Below are 17,004 nucleotides of genomic sequence, written 5' to 3'. Positions count from 1 at the left end.
ACTTTTTGTGTATACCTTACCTTGATTTGTGCCTGTCCTTTTCCGGGCACAGACCGTATAAGTCTGCCCAGCACTATCCCCGCCTCCCAACCACCAGCCCTGCCTCCCACCACCGGTTCTGGCACAGACCATATAAGTCTGCCCAGCACTATCCCCGCCTCCAAACCATCAGTCCCGCCTCCCACCATCGGCTCTGGCACAGACCGTGTAAGTCTGCCCAGCACCATCTCCGTCTCCCGCCACCGGCTTTGCCACCCAATCTCGTCTAAGCTCCTTAGGATCCATTCCTTCTGAGCAGGATTCCTTTATGTTTATCCCACGCAAAAAGGTGTCGGTAAGTGTTCATGTGGTAATTTTTTTTAATGGCTGCGTGCTAATGGCAATATTAGCACATGTAAATATATAGGGTTCTCAACACTTGCAGCAAATACACCCATCAGCTCCACAGAGGAAAAGGCCCCGAGAAACCCCCCGACATCCAGTCGTACACTGGCAAATCCTTTTTGGTTTTTATTTGCTTTTCTCCAGATGCCCAACGGAAGCCAATAAAATCTCAAAGCATAGGCAACTGTGCTGCTGTAACCCAGCCCCAGTGTGCCCAGAATCTGATCAGTAACTACATAGACACCTTGATTCAATGGTAACGACTTGGTTGCAGCTTTATTATGTGCACAACTAAGAAAAACATTCAGATTAACGAGAGTACCTGAGCCAAACTTCAAGCTTTCAAGAGCTCACATGATGAGAGTCGTGTTTGTCATCGCGTGAGCAAGGCTGACCAACCTTTTCCATGCACCGATGTACCAATGATCAGTTTCCCTGCGCTGTTCTGAACAGCACCATAAAATTACTGCCGGAGCAGTGTGGGAAAAGAATGCCGTTATGATCAATGCTAATAACATGCAAATATATGCATGTTATTAGCATGGATGATAGGGAGACTTCGGCAGGAGGATTGTGCCTGGGCTGAAGGCACAATTGTCCTGCAGAAGGGGTCTGATAGACTAGGATTTTCTCCCAGGCCTGTGATACCAGCCTCACTCCTTCCCACACACCAAATGCCCTGGTGGTGGGACCTGCAACAGGGGACCAATGTGACTCAGCCCCTTGCCTACCCCCTCTCCTGTCCCCTGGTACTAGCACCCCCTCCTCTTACTCATTCTCGTGTATTCTGGTTAGGTTAGGTCATATTGGGCCCCACTGGACCAGGGCTCTGAGCTGATGTAGGATTTGTTGCAGGAGCAGCACCCTTGTTTATTTGGATTATTGCTCACACCTTTTTCAGTAGTAGCTCAAGGTGAGTTACATTCAGGTACTCTGGATATTTCTCTGTCCCAGGAGGGCTCACAATCTAAGTTTGTACCTGAGGCAATGGAGGGTTAAGTACTTGCCCAAGATCACAAGGAGCAGCAGCGGGATTTGAACTGGCCACCTCTGGATTGCAAGACCAGTGCTCTAGCCACTAGGCTCCTCCACTCCTGCCCACATGCTCATTGTGTTCAGTGTTGCCAGATGGAAAAACTTTGTCACACCCAAAGCCAGCCCAAAACCTTCAGAAAGTCAATTTGCATGTGAATGACATCATTAATAAATATTAATGAGGTCATTTGCATATGAATGACATCATTGATAAATATTAATGCAGCCATTTGCATACAAATGACGTCATTAAGCCCGCCTCTGTGGGCTTCTACTGGCTGCGGCCGTGGGAAAACCAGCCAACCCGCGGCCAGTGGCTGCGGGGGAAAAAACCGCTGGCAGGGCTTTAAAAAGTCGCCCAAAATCCCGCAACCCGCACGCGGCGTGAAAAAGCTGCAGTGGCTCGCGGAAAGCAGTCCAATTGGGCGAGAAACCCGCAGCCCTGACAACACTGATTGTGTTCAGAGCTGGTGAGCTCCTTATTTCATGTGCTCGCTGGCTGTGAACATTTTGCAGCAGCAAATGCAGACGCTAGTCTGGCACCAGTTGTCTCTAGCACCCGCATTTTGCTTCTGAGCATTGGGGCCTGAATCAGAAAGTGTCCCTCCCGTGTACTGCTATCCTGTTTGCACCAGCATCAACTTGATGAAGTCAGTACTACAACACCTCAGGCTCAGCTACTCCCACCAGCAAAGCTGCAACGTCTGATGAAACAAAAAGGAGCAAGTATATGAGAAGGTGGGTGGGAGGATCACTCTCTCCCCACCACCCTTGGACAAGATGGCCTATTGGAACTTGCAGGGGCTTTAAACCCCCCACCCACCCACCTACCTTCCTTCCCAGCGGGATGCCTGACTGTAGCAGGAAGATTCTCTCTGCCACCAGCCAAGTGTCCTACACAAGGTCCCTGGATGTGGATGCAGGACACCATGTTAAGATTGGCTACATCTACCTGGGGGCACTCCACCTTATTACTTATAAGAGAGGTTTCTGCTCCTCCCCCCCCCCCCCCCCTACTCAAGGCGGTGTACAGTAAGAATAGATCAAACATGAGCAACAGGCAATTACAGCAGTAAAAATATTCAAATAATACAAAGTATGGTATAGTATACGACTTACAATGTCAAAACAATACGTAATAGAATATTTTAATTGACAGTGTAGGGTATAAGCTAAAATGGAACATATACATACGTAAGAGAGTAAGAGGAGTTAGAAAATAAAGTGACTAATTTAAAGAAAGGTGCTCATGAGATCAGAGAGATAGTTAAATATTATCTCAGCTAGGGTAGAAGTGGATAAACACATCAGCCCATGTCACTCCTTGTGCGTGTGAGTGAGACTAACAAGTTAGTTACTTCTTCCATTCCAGGCTTGGTTGAAGAGCCAAGCTTTCACCTGCTTCCTGAAGTACAGATAGTCTTGTGTTAACTGGAGCCTTTCAGGCAGTGCATTCCAGAGCGTGGGGGCTACTCCGGAGAAGGCTCGCTTGTGGGTATCACATCGTACCATTTTTAGTACCATTGTGATTTTCCAGCGTGAAGTGATGTGAATGGTATCTGGCCCCCTCCTATTTAGGGTTTGTTTGAAATGAACTTTAAAGCAGTTGAACAAGAGACACGTAGTAGTAGTAGTAGTAGGACGGCAGACTCACAGAAGCAGAAGCCTGCGCGGCCACATTGGTGATCTGCAAGGGCCGACTTCTACATGGAACGTTGCTAGTGGAATAGCAACATTCCATGTAGAATCTCAAATAGTAGCAACAGTGGAGGAATGGCCTAGTGGTTAGGGTGGTGGACTTTGGTCCTGGGGAACTGAGTTCGATTCCCACTTCAGGCACAGGCAGCTCCTTGTGACTCTGGGCAAGTCACTTAACCCTCCATTGCCCCATGTAAGCCGCATTGAGCCTGCCATGAGTGGGAAAGCGTGGGGTACAAATGTAATAAAAAATAAAATAGATACTATTGGAGATTCTACATGGAATGTTGCTACTATTGGAGAATCTACGTGGAATGTTGCTATTCCACTAGCAACATTCCATGTAGAAGGCTGCGCAGGCTTCTGTTTCTGTGAGTCAGGACGTCAGACTCACAGAAGCAGAAGCCTGCGCGGCCACATTGGTGATCTGCAAGGGCCGACTTCTACATGGAATGTGTGGGGAACTGAGGAACTGAGTTCGATTCCCGGCCCAGGCAGCTCCTTGTGACTGGGCAAGTCACTTAACCCTCCATTGCCCCATGTAAGCCGCATTGAGCCTGCCATGAGTAGGAAAGCGCAGGGTACAAATGTAACAAAAAATTGGCAATAAAGATGTCAACAAACACCAGTGTGGCAAACAGGATTAGCACAGGAGCAGAGCTGTGTGAGTGCCTCTGAGTATTGGAATGCTGCAGAACAGGATTAGGGTTCGCTGAAAGAGCTGTGTTTGGGTCTCAGTACCGGAACTACTACTACTATTTAGCATTTCTATAGCGCTACAAGGCATACGCAGCGCTGCACAAACATAGAAGAAAGACAGTCCCTGCTCAAAGAACTTACAATCTAATAGACAAAAAATAAATAAAGTAAGCAAATCAAATCAATTAATGTGAACGGGAGGGAAGAGAGGAGGGTAGGTGGAGGAGTGGGTACAAGTGGTTACGAGTCAAAAGCAATGTTAAAGAGGTGGGCTTTCAGTCTAGATTTAAAGGTGGCCAAGGATGGGGCAAGACGTAGGGGCTCAGGAAGTTTATTCAAGGCGTAGGGTGCAGCGAGACAGAAGGCGCGAAGTCTGGAGTTGGCAGTAGTGGAGAAGGGAACAGATAAGAAGGATTTATCCATGGAGCGGAGTGCACGGGAAGGGGTGTAGGGAAGGACGAGTGTGGAGAGATACTGGGGAGCAGCAGAGTGAATACATTTATAGGTTAGTAGAAGAAGTTTGAACAGGATGCGAAAATGGATAGGGAGCCAGTGAAGGGTCTTGAGAGGGGTAGTATGAGTAAAGCGACCCTGGCGGAAGATGAGACGGGCAGCAGAGAACAGGAGAGGGTGCATTTTGGCAAAGATAAGAGTTAAATGATATGTTTGTTTTCTGTGCAACTATGAAGTTCCTGAAAAGAGCAAAGGAATAAGGAACTTAAACTAACCCTGGTTATGAAAAGCTACAAGTGCTAACCTATGCCCACACCAGAAACAAAAGTGTGTGTGTGGAGGAGGGGGGGGGGGGGGGGGGGATGGAGTTCTGAGACGGCGGGGAGGGCTATTGGGAAAATAAGGGAAGATAATTCAGGAGGCAGAGCCAGCACTGCTCTTCCATTATCTGCTAGGGTACCACCCTGACTGTACTGTTTTCTGACAGGAGCCAACCCCCCCTGTTAGGGATACAATTCAAGGGCAGAGCTGAGAGGGCCTCAGTCATGTGTGCGTCTGAAGAAGTTTAAAACACATACCACTGAAGTAAACTTCCTGACGAGGCATCTAAAACGTGAATTTGGGTTATAAATAGTGCTGCCCCGTGCCTAGGATTGTGAAATCCTCTGCTGTTCTCATCACCGTGTCTTATTTTGACATTTCTAGTGCTTGGAAAAGTGCTGAACTGACAGCAGTAGAAAATGAAGTCGTTCTTTTCAGAATTTAACAAAAAAAAAAAAATCTGCGCAGAGAGCCAGATTAAGACAAACGCTTTGTTTCCAGCAGGGTTTTGGAGGCCCAGGGACTTGCTCAGGGTGTCACAGTAAGTTAATGGCAGAGGTGAATCTTTTCATTTCTACTATTAATTTTAGTTTTGCACCTTAAGGTGAGTTGCATTCAGGTGTGGTAGGTATTTTTGTGTCCCCAAAGAGTTTAAGGGGCCCTTTTACTTAAGCATAGCACGCCCTAATGGACATTAGTTTGCTAATTTTCACGTGGCCCGTAGGTATAAAATAGGAGGCACAGCATTTAGGGTATGCTACGGTTTAATAAAGAGACCCCTAAGTTTGCACTTGAGACAGTGGAGAGTTAGAGTTGAGTTGGGTACTTTTATCTTTTGCAAGATGGCAATGCACTGGGGTGGGGGGAGAACGAAACCTTGGCCACCTGCCTGTTGAGTAAATACCCGAAGGACCCCTAACGAGGTTGTGGTAGGAGTTCAGGCTTAGCATGTGGTGGGTCTGGGGTGATTACAGTGTTTGTGTGTAGCTCCGTAGCACTGGTGTAAAGATGTAACATAGCTCAGGAGGTTTGGATCTAGTATTTGGGATCTACGTTTATAAAGCTGTGTCCATTTTCACACAAAAGCTGTGTCTCTGGTTTGATTGAGGATGGAGGGTGAGGTGTCCCGACTGCCCATGCTGTGTGTGTACTCTGTGTCCGACAGACAGGTCACAAGAGTCTCTCACACTTTCCCTGAGGTTCTATATAGCACGACCAAACTTTTGTGCACAAATCCGGTTATATTCTGGATTTGCGCGTTCAATTTAATTACTTCACAAACCAGTCAGTGCCGATACTTGCAACTTAAGCAGTTATTGATACTAATTGGCGTTAATTAGAATTTACACGCACAGCTTGCTAGGCATATTCTGTCAAGTGGTGCACGTAAATTCGAATGCGCGCTGCCAAAAAAGGAGGCGTGGAATGGCCGGACCGTGGGAGTTCTGAAAATCTACGTGCATGGTTATAGAATACACCTGCGCTACGCCTAACTTAGGCGTCGGTATTTGTGTAAATGGATGCGCCTAGTGTTGGGCACAGGCATGGCCGCCAGGTCTATTCTATAAACCGCGCCTAAATCTAGGCATGGTTTACAGAGTATGCCTAAGCGGAAGTATTTTTGGTGCTGATTTTTCAGGCGCCATATATATGAATCTGGTTCCTTATCTTTAATAAGCTGGCTCTGGAATGTTCTATAGAACCTACCCCTTCATTGGTGCCTAGGCCCTGCCATGTCACACAATTGCGGTGCAGGGAGACACCTGAGCTATCAAAGTATCTCTTCAGTGACAGGAATGACTGTCAATCAACTGTCAGTTATTTGTATGTCCCATGTCTGTGACTTCCAGCTCAGATCTGCTCCATTTCAGACTAATCAGAGGAATTAGAATACAAAGCTCAGGATGTGTTCTTTTTGTTACTGACATCCTCGAATAATGACTGTCCTTTTATGACATCTATTTTCACCCTGCCGTATCTGAGTGCTGAAAAGATGGGACTTTTTATCTTCTAAAGTGAAACTTTTCTGCTTCTTTTATCTAACTTCATATTTTTATGCATTGGGGCTGGGGAATTAGTCCATTCCAAGAGTTCAAGCAGTACCTACTACTCCCCAAATCAAAATAAAATTACAGGGATAAAGTGGTTAGACACACAACGGTTGGTTGGTCCTAGGTTGCAGGATGCTGAAAGTTAAAAAGCCACAAAATTTGTGAACTACACCAGTGCTGAATTCAAAAGTTGAAGCACTGCCCCTTTAACCAATAAGCAAACAGATCTGAGCTGGAACAAACAGGAAACCAGCCCTGTCATATTTGCAGTGCAGGCTTTGGCACCTGCCTTGGGTACAGAGACGTAACCTTATGCAGATCTACAAATCTGATCCTGAGGATCACAAGATGCAGAACAGCAAGGAAGGGTGGACAGGGCAGGGAATAGCTGTCCTGGGCTCACAGGGCCATGACTAGAGGACCTGACAAGGGCCATGACTAGAGGACCTGACAGATGTGGCTTATTTTACCATGTGGCAGCACAGGGAAACAGGAAGCTTCTATTTCAGCTGCAGCCAGAGATTAAAGAGACAAGACACATCAGACCAAGGATAAGTCTCTTAATTATCAGACAGCAGATGCAGTGCCAAAGAAGGCAGGTTTCACCAAATTATTATTATTAACATTTGTATAGCGCTACCAGAGTAATAGATGTATCCTACAGAGCTGAAGAGATTGATCCAGGAGAAAACAATTTTTCTTAGCAATGTATGTATTTTTAACAGGAAGTACAATCCTCCGGTTCAAAAGCCTGTCTTTAGGGTTGCTACCTTACCTAGGTCAGTCTGAACAGGATGGTCTAGTCCTGGTTTTACCCTATCACATGCAGGAAGTTGTAGCCCCAGTTTCCCTAAGAAAAGATAGAACTGGGGTGTGAAGGGGAGCATTGATGGTGATGTATCCACAGACACCAACAAATGAATAAAATAGTCACAGCACAATCTTTCAGTAGAGATACGGGAAGTGCAAAATGGGAACGTTCAGATAGAAGATTATTAGGTGCACGCTCATTTTTAGAACTTTTTGATAAGGAAGTATTTTTCAGCCATCAGACACTTTACTAGAGAACCACAAAAGACTAGAGAAAAAAGCTTTTCTGGATAAAAGACCTAAACATCTCATCTCCAATCTATAAGGTGCTATAAGGGAGACACTGATGAGAGTGGAGGAGTGGCCTAGTGGTTAGGGTGGTGGACTTTGGTCCTGGGGAACTGAGTTCAATTCCCACTTCAGGCACAGGCAGCTCCTTGTGACTCTGGACAAGTCACTTAACCCTCCATTGCCCCATGTAAGCCGCATTGAGCCTGCCAAGAGTGGGAAAGTGTGGGGTACAAATGTAACAATAATAATAAATACCCTTGAGATACCAATGTCAATAGGAGTATTGTCTAGGTCCCTTATGGAGAGAGGATTAGGATCAAATTTGGGAATTTACAACTAAATTAGCTGCATCTTTGATTGAAATTCAAACTAAAATTTTGCTGTGATCCTATCTCTCTGTTACCATAATGTGTAAATGGGATTAGTTGACTGAGCCACATGGTTGAAGAGGATGGGGAACATTGATAGTGGGAGTATTGTCCAGAAATCCAGATCCACTGTTACATAGTAACGTAGTAAATGACGGCAGATAAAGACCTAAACGATCCATCCAGTCTGCCCATCAAGATAAACTCATTTTACATGGTATGCGATACTTTATACCCGAGTTTGATTTGTCCTTGCCATTCTCAGGGCACAGACCGTAGAAGTCTGCCCAGCACTGGTTTTTGTTTCCCAATTACCGGCGTTGCCACCCAATCTCCACTAAGATTCCACGGAACCATTCCTTCTAACCAGGATTCCTTTGTGTTTATGTCATCCATGTTTGAATTCCATTACCGTTTTCAACTCCACCACCTCCCGCAGGAGGGCATTTCACATATCTACGTATCTACCACCCTTTCCGAGAAAAAATACTTCCTGACATTACTCCTGAGTCTGCCCCCCCCCCCCCTTCAACCTCGATTCATGTCCTCTAGTCCTAAGATACGAGAGTCAAACTCCTCTATTACAGGCATATCACTGCCACACCAGTACGATATATTTGCATCGGGTAAGGACAATTACAGTTCCGGCTCACCTCATGCCACAATTCTCTTTCGCAACTGCTTACTAGCGGCAAGATGTGTATTGGTTAAAAACTGGATATGTAGTTCTCCACCGGCTCACCAAGAGTGGCTTAATAAACTTACCAAACTCTTTGTAAAGGAAAAATTAACAGCTATTAGGAAATGAAACTGACCAAAACTCCAGATGATGTGGTCACCCTTAATGAAGTTTTTATATACTTAACTGATTTGAATTTAACATATAAGTAGAAACAATTTAAGAGAAGGACCTGAATCTTTGTTCATTTGGACTTAATTTTGGATTGAAACTACTCTATTACTGGGAAGGGAAGGGGAAAGGGAAATGGGACTTGATATACTGCCTTTCTGAGGTTTTTGCAACTACATTCAAAGCGGTTTACATATATTCAGGTACTTATTTTGTACCAGGGGCAATGGAGGGTTAAGTGACTTACCCAGAGTCACAAGGAGCTGCAGTGGGAATTGAACTCAGTTCCCCAGGATCAAAGTCCACTGCACTAACCACTAGTCTACTCCTCCACTCCACTTACTGGCTTTATACTGGGATATTCAGTGCCCAACCAAGTCCTGGCTCCGGCACTGACTATGAGGCAATATTTGGCTGGCTAAAACTTAGCCAGTTAAGGGGTCCTTTTACAAAACTGTGGGAAAATGGGCCCTGCAGTAGCGGTGGGGGCCATTTTTCCCGCAGCTGGTAAAATCCCCCCCCCCCCCAAAAAAAATGGCCACGCAGTAAGATAACTCTTACCGCGTGGCCATGCAGCGGGAAACACTTACCGGCACCCCTTGAGGTGGCAGTAAGGGCTCCCGTGGTAACCCAGCGGTAACCAGGCAGAGTGTGGCGATGCCCGATTACCAGCGTGCTAGAAAAAATGTTTAAAATTTCCAAGTGCCGGAAATGGCGCACGCTCAACCCAGAACCGCATATAGACTGGGTTAATGTAACATCTGTACACGCAAGGGACATAAGATTTCTTGATGAAATCAAGGACAGCTTCATGGAACAGCTAGTTCAGGAGCCGACAAGAGAAGGAAAAATACTAGACTTAGTCCTTAGTGGTGCTCATGATCTAGTGCAGGGGGTAACGATACGAGGGCCGCTTGATAACAGTGATCATAATATGATCGGTTTTGATATTGGCATTGAAGGAAGTGAAACTAGGAAATCAAGTACGCTAGCGTTTAACTATAGAAAAGGTGATTACGACAAAATGAGAAAAATGGTGAAAAAAAGACTGAAAGGAGCAGCTCGCAGAGTAAAAAACTTGCATCAGGCGTGGATGCTGTTTAAAAACACCATCCTGGAGGTTCAGGACAAATATATTCCACGTATTAGAAAAAAGGGAAAAAAGACTAAACGTCAGCCGGCGTGGCTAAACAGTAAGATAAAGGAAATCATTAGAGCCAAAAAACAATCCTTCAGAAAGTGGAGAAGAGAACCAACTGAAAGTAACAGGATAGATCATAAGGAATGCCAAGCCAAATGCAAAGCGGAGATAAGGAGGGCAAAAAAGGACTTTGAGAAGAAATTAGCGTTGGAAGCAAAAATACATAGTAAAAACTTTTTTAGATACATTAAAAGCAGGAAACCGGCCAAAGAGTCGGTTGGGCCGCTGGACGAAAATGGTGTTAAAGGGGCGATCAAGGAGGACAAAGCCGTAGCGGAGAAATTAAATGAATTCTTTGCTTCGGTCTTCACCGAGGAGGATTTGGGGGGGACACCGGTGCCGGAAAGAATATTGAAGCGTGGGAGTCGGAGAAACTAAACAAATTCTCTGTAACCTTGGAGGATGTAATGGGTCAGTTCAGCAAGCTGAAGAGTAGTAAATCACCGGGACCTGATGGTATTCATCCCAGAGTATTAATAGAACTAAAAAATGAACTTGCGGAGCTACTGTTAGAAATATGCAATCTGTCCCTAAAATCGAGTGTAATACCGGAAGACTGGAGGGTAGCCAATGTTACTCCGATTTTTAAGAAAGGTTCCAGAGGAGATCCGGGAAATTATAGACCGGTGAGTCTGACGTCGGTGCCGGGCAAGATGGAGGAGGCTATTATTAAGAATAAAATTGCAGAGCATATACAAAAACATGGACTGATGAGACAAAGTCAGCACGGATTTAGTGAAGGGAAGTCTTGCCTCACCAATCTAATGCATTTTTTTGAGGGGGTAAGCAAACATGTGGACAATGGGGAGCCGGTTGATATTGTATATCTGGATTTTCAGAAGGCGTTTGACAAAGTGCCGCACGAAAGACTCCTGAAGAAATTGCAGAGTCATGGAATCGGAGGTAGGGTATTATTATGGATTAAGAACTGGTTGAAAGATAGGAAGCAGAGAGTAGGATTGCATGGCCAGTATTCTCAGTGGAGGAGGGTAGTTAGTGGGGTCCCGCAGGGGTCTGTGCTGGGTCCGTTGCTTTTTAATGTATTTATAAATGACCTAGAGATGGGAATAACTAGTGAGGTAATTAAATTCGCCGATGACACAAAATTATTCAGGGTCGTCAAGTCGCAGGAGGAATGTGAACGATTACAGGAGGACCTTGCGAGACTGGGAGAATGGGCGTGCAAGTGGCAGATGAAGTTCAATGTTGACAAGTGCAAAGTGATGCATGTGGGTAAGAGGAACCCGAATTATAGCTACGTCTTGCAAGGTTCCGCGTTAGGAGTTACGGATCAAGAAAGGGATCTGGGTGTCGTCGTCGATGATACGCTGAAACCTTCTGCTCAGTGTGCTGCTGCGGCTAGGAAAGCGAATAGAATGTTGGGTGTTATTAGGAAGGGTATGGAGTCCAGGTGTGCGGATGTTATAATGCCGTTGTATCGCTCCATGGTGCGACCGCACCTGGAGTATTGTGTTCAGTACTGGTCTCCGTATCTCAAAAAAGATATAGTAGAATTGGAAAAGGTACAGCGAAGGGCGACGAAAATGATAGTGGGGATGGGACGACTTTCCTATGAAGAGAGGCTGAGAAGGCTAGGGCTTTTCAGCTTGGAGAAGAGACGGCTGAGGGGAGATATGATAGAAGTGTATAAAATAATGAGTGGAATGGATCGGGTGGATGTGAAGCGACTGTTCACGCTATCCAAAAATACTAGGACTAGAGGGCATGAGTTGAAGCTACAGTGTGGTAAATTTAAAACGAATCGGAGAAAATTTTTCTTCACCCAACGTGTAATTAGACTCTGGAATTCGTTGCCGGAGAACGTGGTACGGGCGGTTAGCTTGACGGAGTTTAAAAAGGGGTTAGATAGATTCCTAAAGGACAAGTCCATAGACCGCTATTAAATGGACTTGGAAAAATTCCGCATTTTTAGGTATAACTTGTCTGGAATGTTTTTACGTTTGGGGAGCGTGCCAGGTGCCCTTGACCTGGATTGGCCACTGTCGGTGACAGGATGCTGGGCTAGATGGACCTTTGGTCTTTCCCAGTATGGCACTACTTATGTACTTATGTAACTACCGCCGGCGGCCGCGTTGGGCCGGTGGTAGCTCAGATTTAGTGTGCGATAAGCCCGTGGTATTCAGCATTTTACTGTCTATGGTGAACCACTTCAAGATAGGACTTTTTTTTAATGAGGTCCAATTAATGCAGTTATCCTAGCCGCTTAAGTGCTGACTCCTCCCCTGAATGCCTACAAAATAGCCAGTTTCAGCTTGGACGCTAACCGGTTATGTTTAGTGGCACTATCCGGTGAAGTGTTGCTGAATATACTGGTTAGACAGGCGATTTAAATGACCAGAAACCTCTAGGTAAATCTCTCCTAATTGCACCCTTCTCCTCCACCGCTAACTCCAGACTCCGTTCCTTTTATCTTGCCTGGAATAGACTTCCTGAGCCGCTACGTCAAGCTCCATCTCTGGCTGCCTTCAAATCCGGGCTAAAGGCCCACCTGTTTGATGTTGCTTTTGACTCCTAACTTTTCACTTGTTCGTAACCTTTATCTTGTCTTCCTCTCTTCAATAGTCCCTTATCCCTACGTGTCCTATCTGTCTGTCCTACCCTTATCCCTTATTTATCCTGTCTGTCCTGAATTAGATTGTAAGCTCTCTTGAGCAGGGACTGTCTCTTCTTTATGTTCAATTGTGAAGCCCTGCGTACGACTAGTAGCGCTATAGAAATGATTTGTAGTGGTAGACCAGAAACCTCTCCTGGCTATTTAAATCATTTTGAAAATGTTGGCCACGTTATTGAAGTTGTTAACAAAGCACTAAGGGAAGGAAAGCTGATGGGGGATCATTTTGTTACCCTTTTCTTTAATTTCCTCTTTATAGTTACAGTGAGATCAAACTAATGTTGTTACATTTGTTTCAATTTTTGAAAACGTCAGTAAAATGACCTTTCTGAAAGTTGCCCGGTCTTATCTTGGCTAAAACTATGTATAGATTCCTTGAATGCGTAGGGTTAGCTGCTTTAGGAGGAGTTGATTATGGAAGCACTAGCAAAAAAGGCCTGTTTCTTTGAGAGATGAAACGGGCGCTAGCAAGGTTTTTGTGTCCAGTGACCGTCCTGTTCCCCAGCCCCCCCTGCAGGCACCCATGGCCAGGGATCCAGCTGTCCCCCAACCCCCGTCCAGGCAGGCACCTGTCCGCTGCTGTCGCTGGCGGTCCATCCCCCGGCCCCCCCATGCAGCCACCCATGGCCAAGGCCAAGGATCCAGCTGTCCCCCAACCCCCCCTGCAGGCAGGCACCTGTCCGCTGCTGTCGCTCCATCCCCCGGCCCCCCTGCAGCCACCCATGGCCAGGGATCCAGCTGTCCCCCAATCCCCCTCCAGGGACCTGTCCGCTGCTGTCATTGGCGCTCCGCCATGCGGTGTGCATGTGAAAAATGGCCGGCGAGGGGCAGGGGGAGATGGCGTTTCGTGGAGTGTGTTTGCTCCGCCCTCGTCGTCATCACGTTGTGACGCGAGGGCGGGGCACACACTCTTGGGCAAACCGGATATCTCGGCCGCTTCAAAGTTCCGGTTGGAGGCTTCATAGAACGTTGGAGGTGCCTTTTATATATAGAGATGTGTAGATAGCAGAGGAAGACATGAAGACTGCATTCTCAAACCAGTGTACGTTATTTTCTGTAGGAAAATATACCAATGGAAAAAGCAGATGCAAATGTTCAGTTACTTTAAAAGTCAGTGCAGAAGAAACCACAGACTCTGCTGCAATGCAGGATCGCGCACATGCTAACATTTCTCCAGGCAGGTCTTCAGAAAGGATTGGCATTGGGTTCTCTAAAAGTTCAGGTTGCGACTTTGGCCTGTTTCAGGGTCCAACTACACAAGGCATCTCTTGTGGCTTACCTGGGTATTGTTTGATTCTTGCAGGGAGTGGGCCCCTTGTGGCCTCCCTTTCGTACGTCATGTCTAGAGTGGAACCATAATTTAGTCCTTCGGGCTCTTTAGAAGCCAACTTTTGAGCTGCTTTGGAAGGCCTCCTTGAAAGATCTTACACTAAAGACAGCATTCTTGGTAACTGTTGCGTCGACATGTAGGGTTTTGGAGCTTCAGGCTTTCGTGTCAGGATCCCTTTCTCCACTTTTTGGGTCTCCCTGTGCACGGTTTCCTCCTTTCTTCTGAAAGTGGTATCAGCATTTCATCTCAACCAACTTGTGGAACTTCCATCTTTTTGCAGAGAAGATGAAGAGGCTCAGTATTCTTCCTTGAAGCTTCTCAATGTGCATAGAGTCATTAGATAATCTGGAATTCACAAATGAGTTTCGCAAATCGGACAGACTGTTTGTGCTTTTTGGTAAACAGAGGATTGGCCTCATGACTTCCAAGCCCACAGTTGCTTGATGGCTGAAGGAGACTATCGCGTCTGCTTATTTGCTTGTGAGGAAGCAGGCTCCTTAAGTCTTGCAGGCTCATTCTTCAAGGCGTATAGCAATATCCTGAGCGGAGACTACCTTACTGTCTCTGGCAGATATTTGCAAGGCGGCAACGTGATTGACGCTGCATACCTTTGCCGAGCATTACAGGGTGGATGTTGTAGCGCACTCGGAAGCCAGTTTTGGGGCTTCAGGGCGATGGCACCAGGATCCCACCCACTCTAGGGATTGCTTTTGAGCATCCCACGTGTTCTGGAATAGTGAGAAACTATGTAATGGAAGGAGAAATTAGGTCTTACCTGATAATTTTCTTTCCATTAGTTCTTCCCACTATTCCAGAAGCCCGCCCAAGGTTTCTGAGATGTTTAGTCAGTGTGAAGTAATGGGTCAAATAACGGTGTCACCATGCATGATGCTTCCTGCATATTTCTTGCTCTCTAGAAGTTGTCCAGAGATGAGAGAAGTCCACACGTGTTTGCTCATCTGGTTAGTGTTAGGTTAGTGAGTTAATTTTGTTGTATTTATTCTGAGTTTCTCCTTACTGTTTGTCTACGTTAATACTGAGGAGATAGACTGAATACAAAGAGAGCTATGTCTCAGCTGAATTTTCAGTTCTCTATCTCCACCTGCTGGTTGATGGACGCAACTATCCCACAGGTTCTGAAGTATTGGGAAGGACTGTTGGAAAGAAAATTATCAGGTAAGACCTAATTTCTCCTTCCAGGTGTGGGTGGCTGAAGCTTCCATTATTCATAAGGCGTTACAAGCTGATTTAATGGGCTATCACCTGTTGGTACTGAGCAGATCTGAAGCAAACTGAACTAAGCTAGGTCAGGCCTGGATGTGCTAAGGCATACCGTACATAATCTCACTAGTGGGCCAAGCTGTCTTATCAGTGATTTTAAAGTGCCTTTCTCGCTTCTTCCTGGACAGGTGCTCTCCCACAATCTGTACACAGTCCTCTGCATCCCCCATGACCCCGTGGCCCTGGAGGAACACTTCAGAGATGATGATGATGGGCCTGTGTCGAGTCAGGGTTACATGCCGTACCTCAACAAATATATCCTGGACAAGGTGAGCTCCATCGTCAGAGATCCATGATGGTCCTGCCTGGCTATTGAAAGGGCCACTCAAACGCCATGGTGACCCTAATGGCCAATAGCATTGTTAATTTCTCAGGGCCTGTAGTGGCTCATATGATCTATAAATCACTGTGATTTTAGTTTAAAGTTAGTCTGATTGTAGTAATAAGTGTGCAGTATCAGGTCTTTATTGCTCTGTAATGATGTGAACTATGTTTAAAATGTAAAATAATATTTTTTCAAGCTTAAGGATGAGCTGGTTTTGAACCTGAACTGAGTTCAATTCCCACCTCAGGCACAGGCAGCTCCTTGTGACTCTGGGCAAGTCACTTAACCCTCCATTGCCCCATGTAAGCCGCATTGAGCCTGCCATGAGTGGGAAAGCGCAGGGTACAAATGTAACAAAAATAAAATAGATACTATTGGAGATTCTACATGGAATGTTGCTACTATTGGAGATTCTACATGGAATGTTGCTACTATTGGAGGTTCTACATGGAATGTTGCTATTCCACTAGCAACATTCCATGTAGAAGGCGGCGCAGGCTTCTGCTTCTGTGAGTCTGACGTCCTGCAGAAGCCTGCGCGGCCACTTTGGTGATCTGCAAGGGCCGACTTCTACATGGAATGTTGCTAGTGGAACAGCAACATTCCATGTAGAATCTCAGATAGTAGCAACAATGGAGGAGTGGCCTAGTGGTTAGGGTGGTGGACTTTGGTCCTGGGGAACTGAGGAACTGAGTTCCATTCCCACTTCAGGCACAGGCAGCTCCTTGTGACTCTGGGCAAGTCACTTAACCGTCCATTGCCCCATGTAAGCCGCATTGAGCCTGCCATGAGTGGGAAAGCGCAGGGTACAAATGTAACAAAAATAAAAGAGATACTATTGGAGATTCTCCATGGAATGTTGCTACTATTGGAGATTCTACATGGAATGTTGCTATTCCACTAGCAACATTCCATGTAGAAGGCTGCCCAGGCTTCTGTTTCTGTGAGTCTGACGTCCTGCACGTACGTGCAGGACGTCAGACTCACAGAAGCAGAAGCCTGCGCGGCCACATTGGTGATATGCAAGGGCCGATTTCTACATGGAATGTTGCTAGTGGAATAGCAACATTCCATGTAGAATCTCAAATAGTAGCAACAGTGGAGGAGTGGCCTAGTGGTTAGGGTGGTGGACTTTGGTCCTGAGGAACTGAGTTTGATTCCCACGTCAGGCACAGGCAGCTCCTTGTGACTCTGGGCAAGTCACTTACTCCTCTGTTGCCCCATGTAAGCCGCATTGAGCTTGCCATGAGTGGGAAAGCACGGGGTACAAATGTA

General features: G+C 46.1%; 1 protein-coding gene across 1 annotated transcript in view; it reads left to right on the top strand.

Moving 5' to 3' along the window:
• DEF6 (DEF6 guanine nucleotide exchange factor) overlaps positions 1-17,004 on the top strand; it is a 77,487-nt gene that overhangs the window by 6,447 nt on the left and 54,036 nt on the right. Inside the window, 1 exon segment of the mRNA XM_030221358.1 lies at positions 15,533-15,673. Within this exon segment, the coding sequence (XP_030077218.1) occupies positions 15,533-15,673 (141 nt within the window).

This window comes from Microcaecilia unicolor, chromosome 12 (genome assembly GCF_901765095.1).
Source record: "Microcaecilia unicolor chromosome 12, aMicUni1.1, whole genome shotgun sequence".
Lineage (NCBI taxonomy): Eukaryota > Metazoa > Chordata > Amphibia > Gymnophiona > Siphonopidae > Microcaecilia > Microcaecilia unicolor.
The sequence above is the reverse complement of the archived record's forward strand: the minus strand, read 5'-3'. Positions and strand labels throughout refer to the sequence as shown.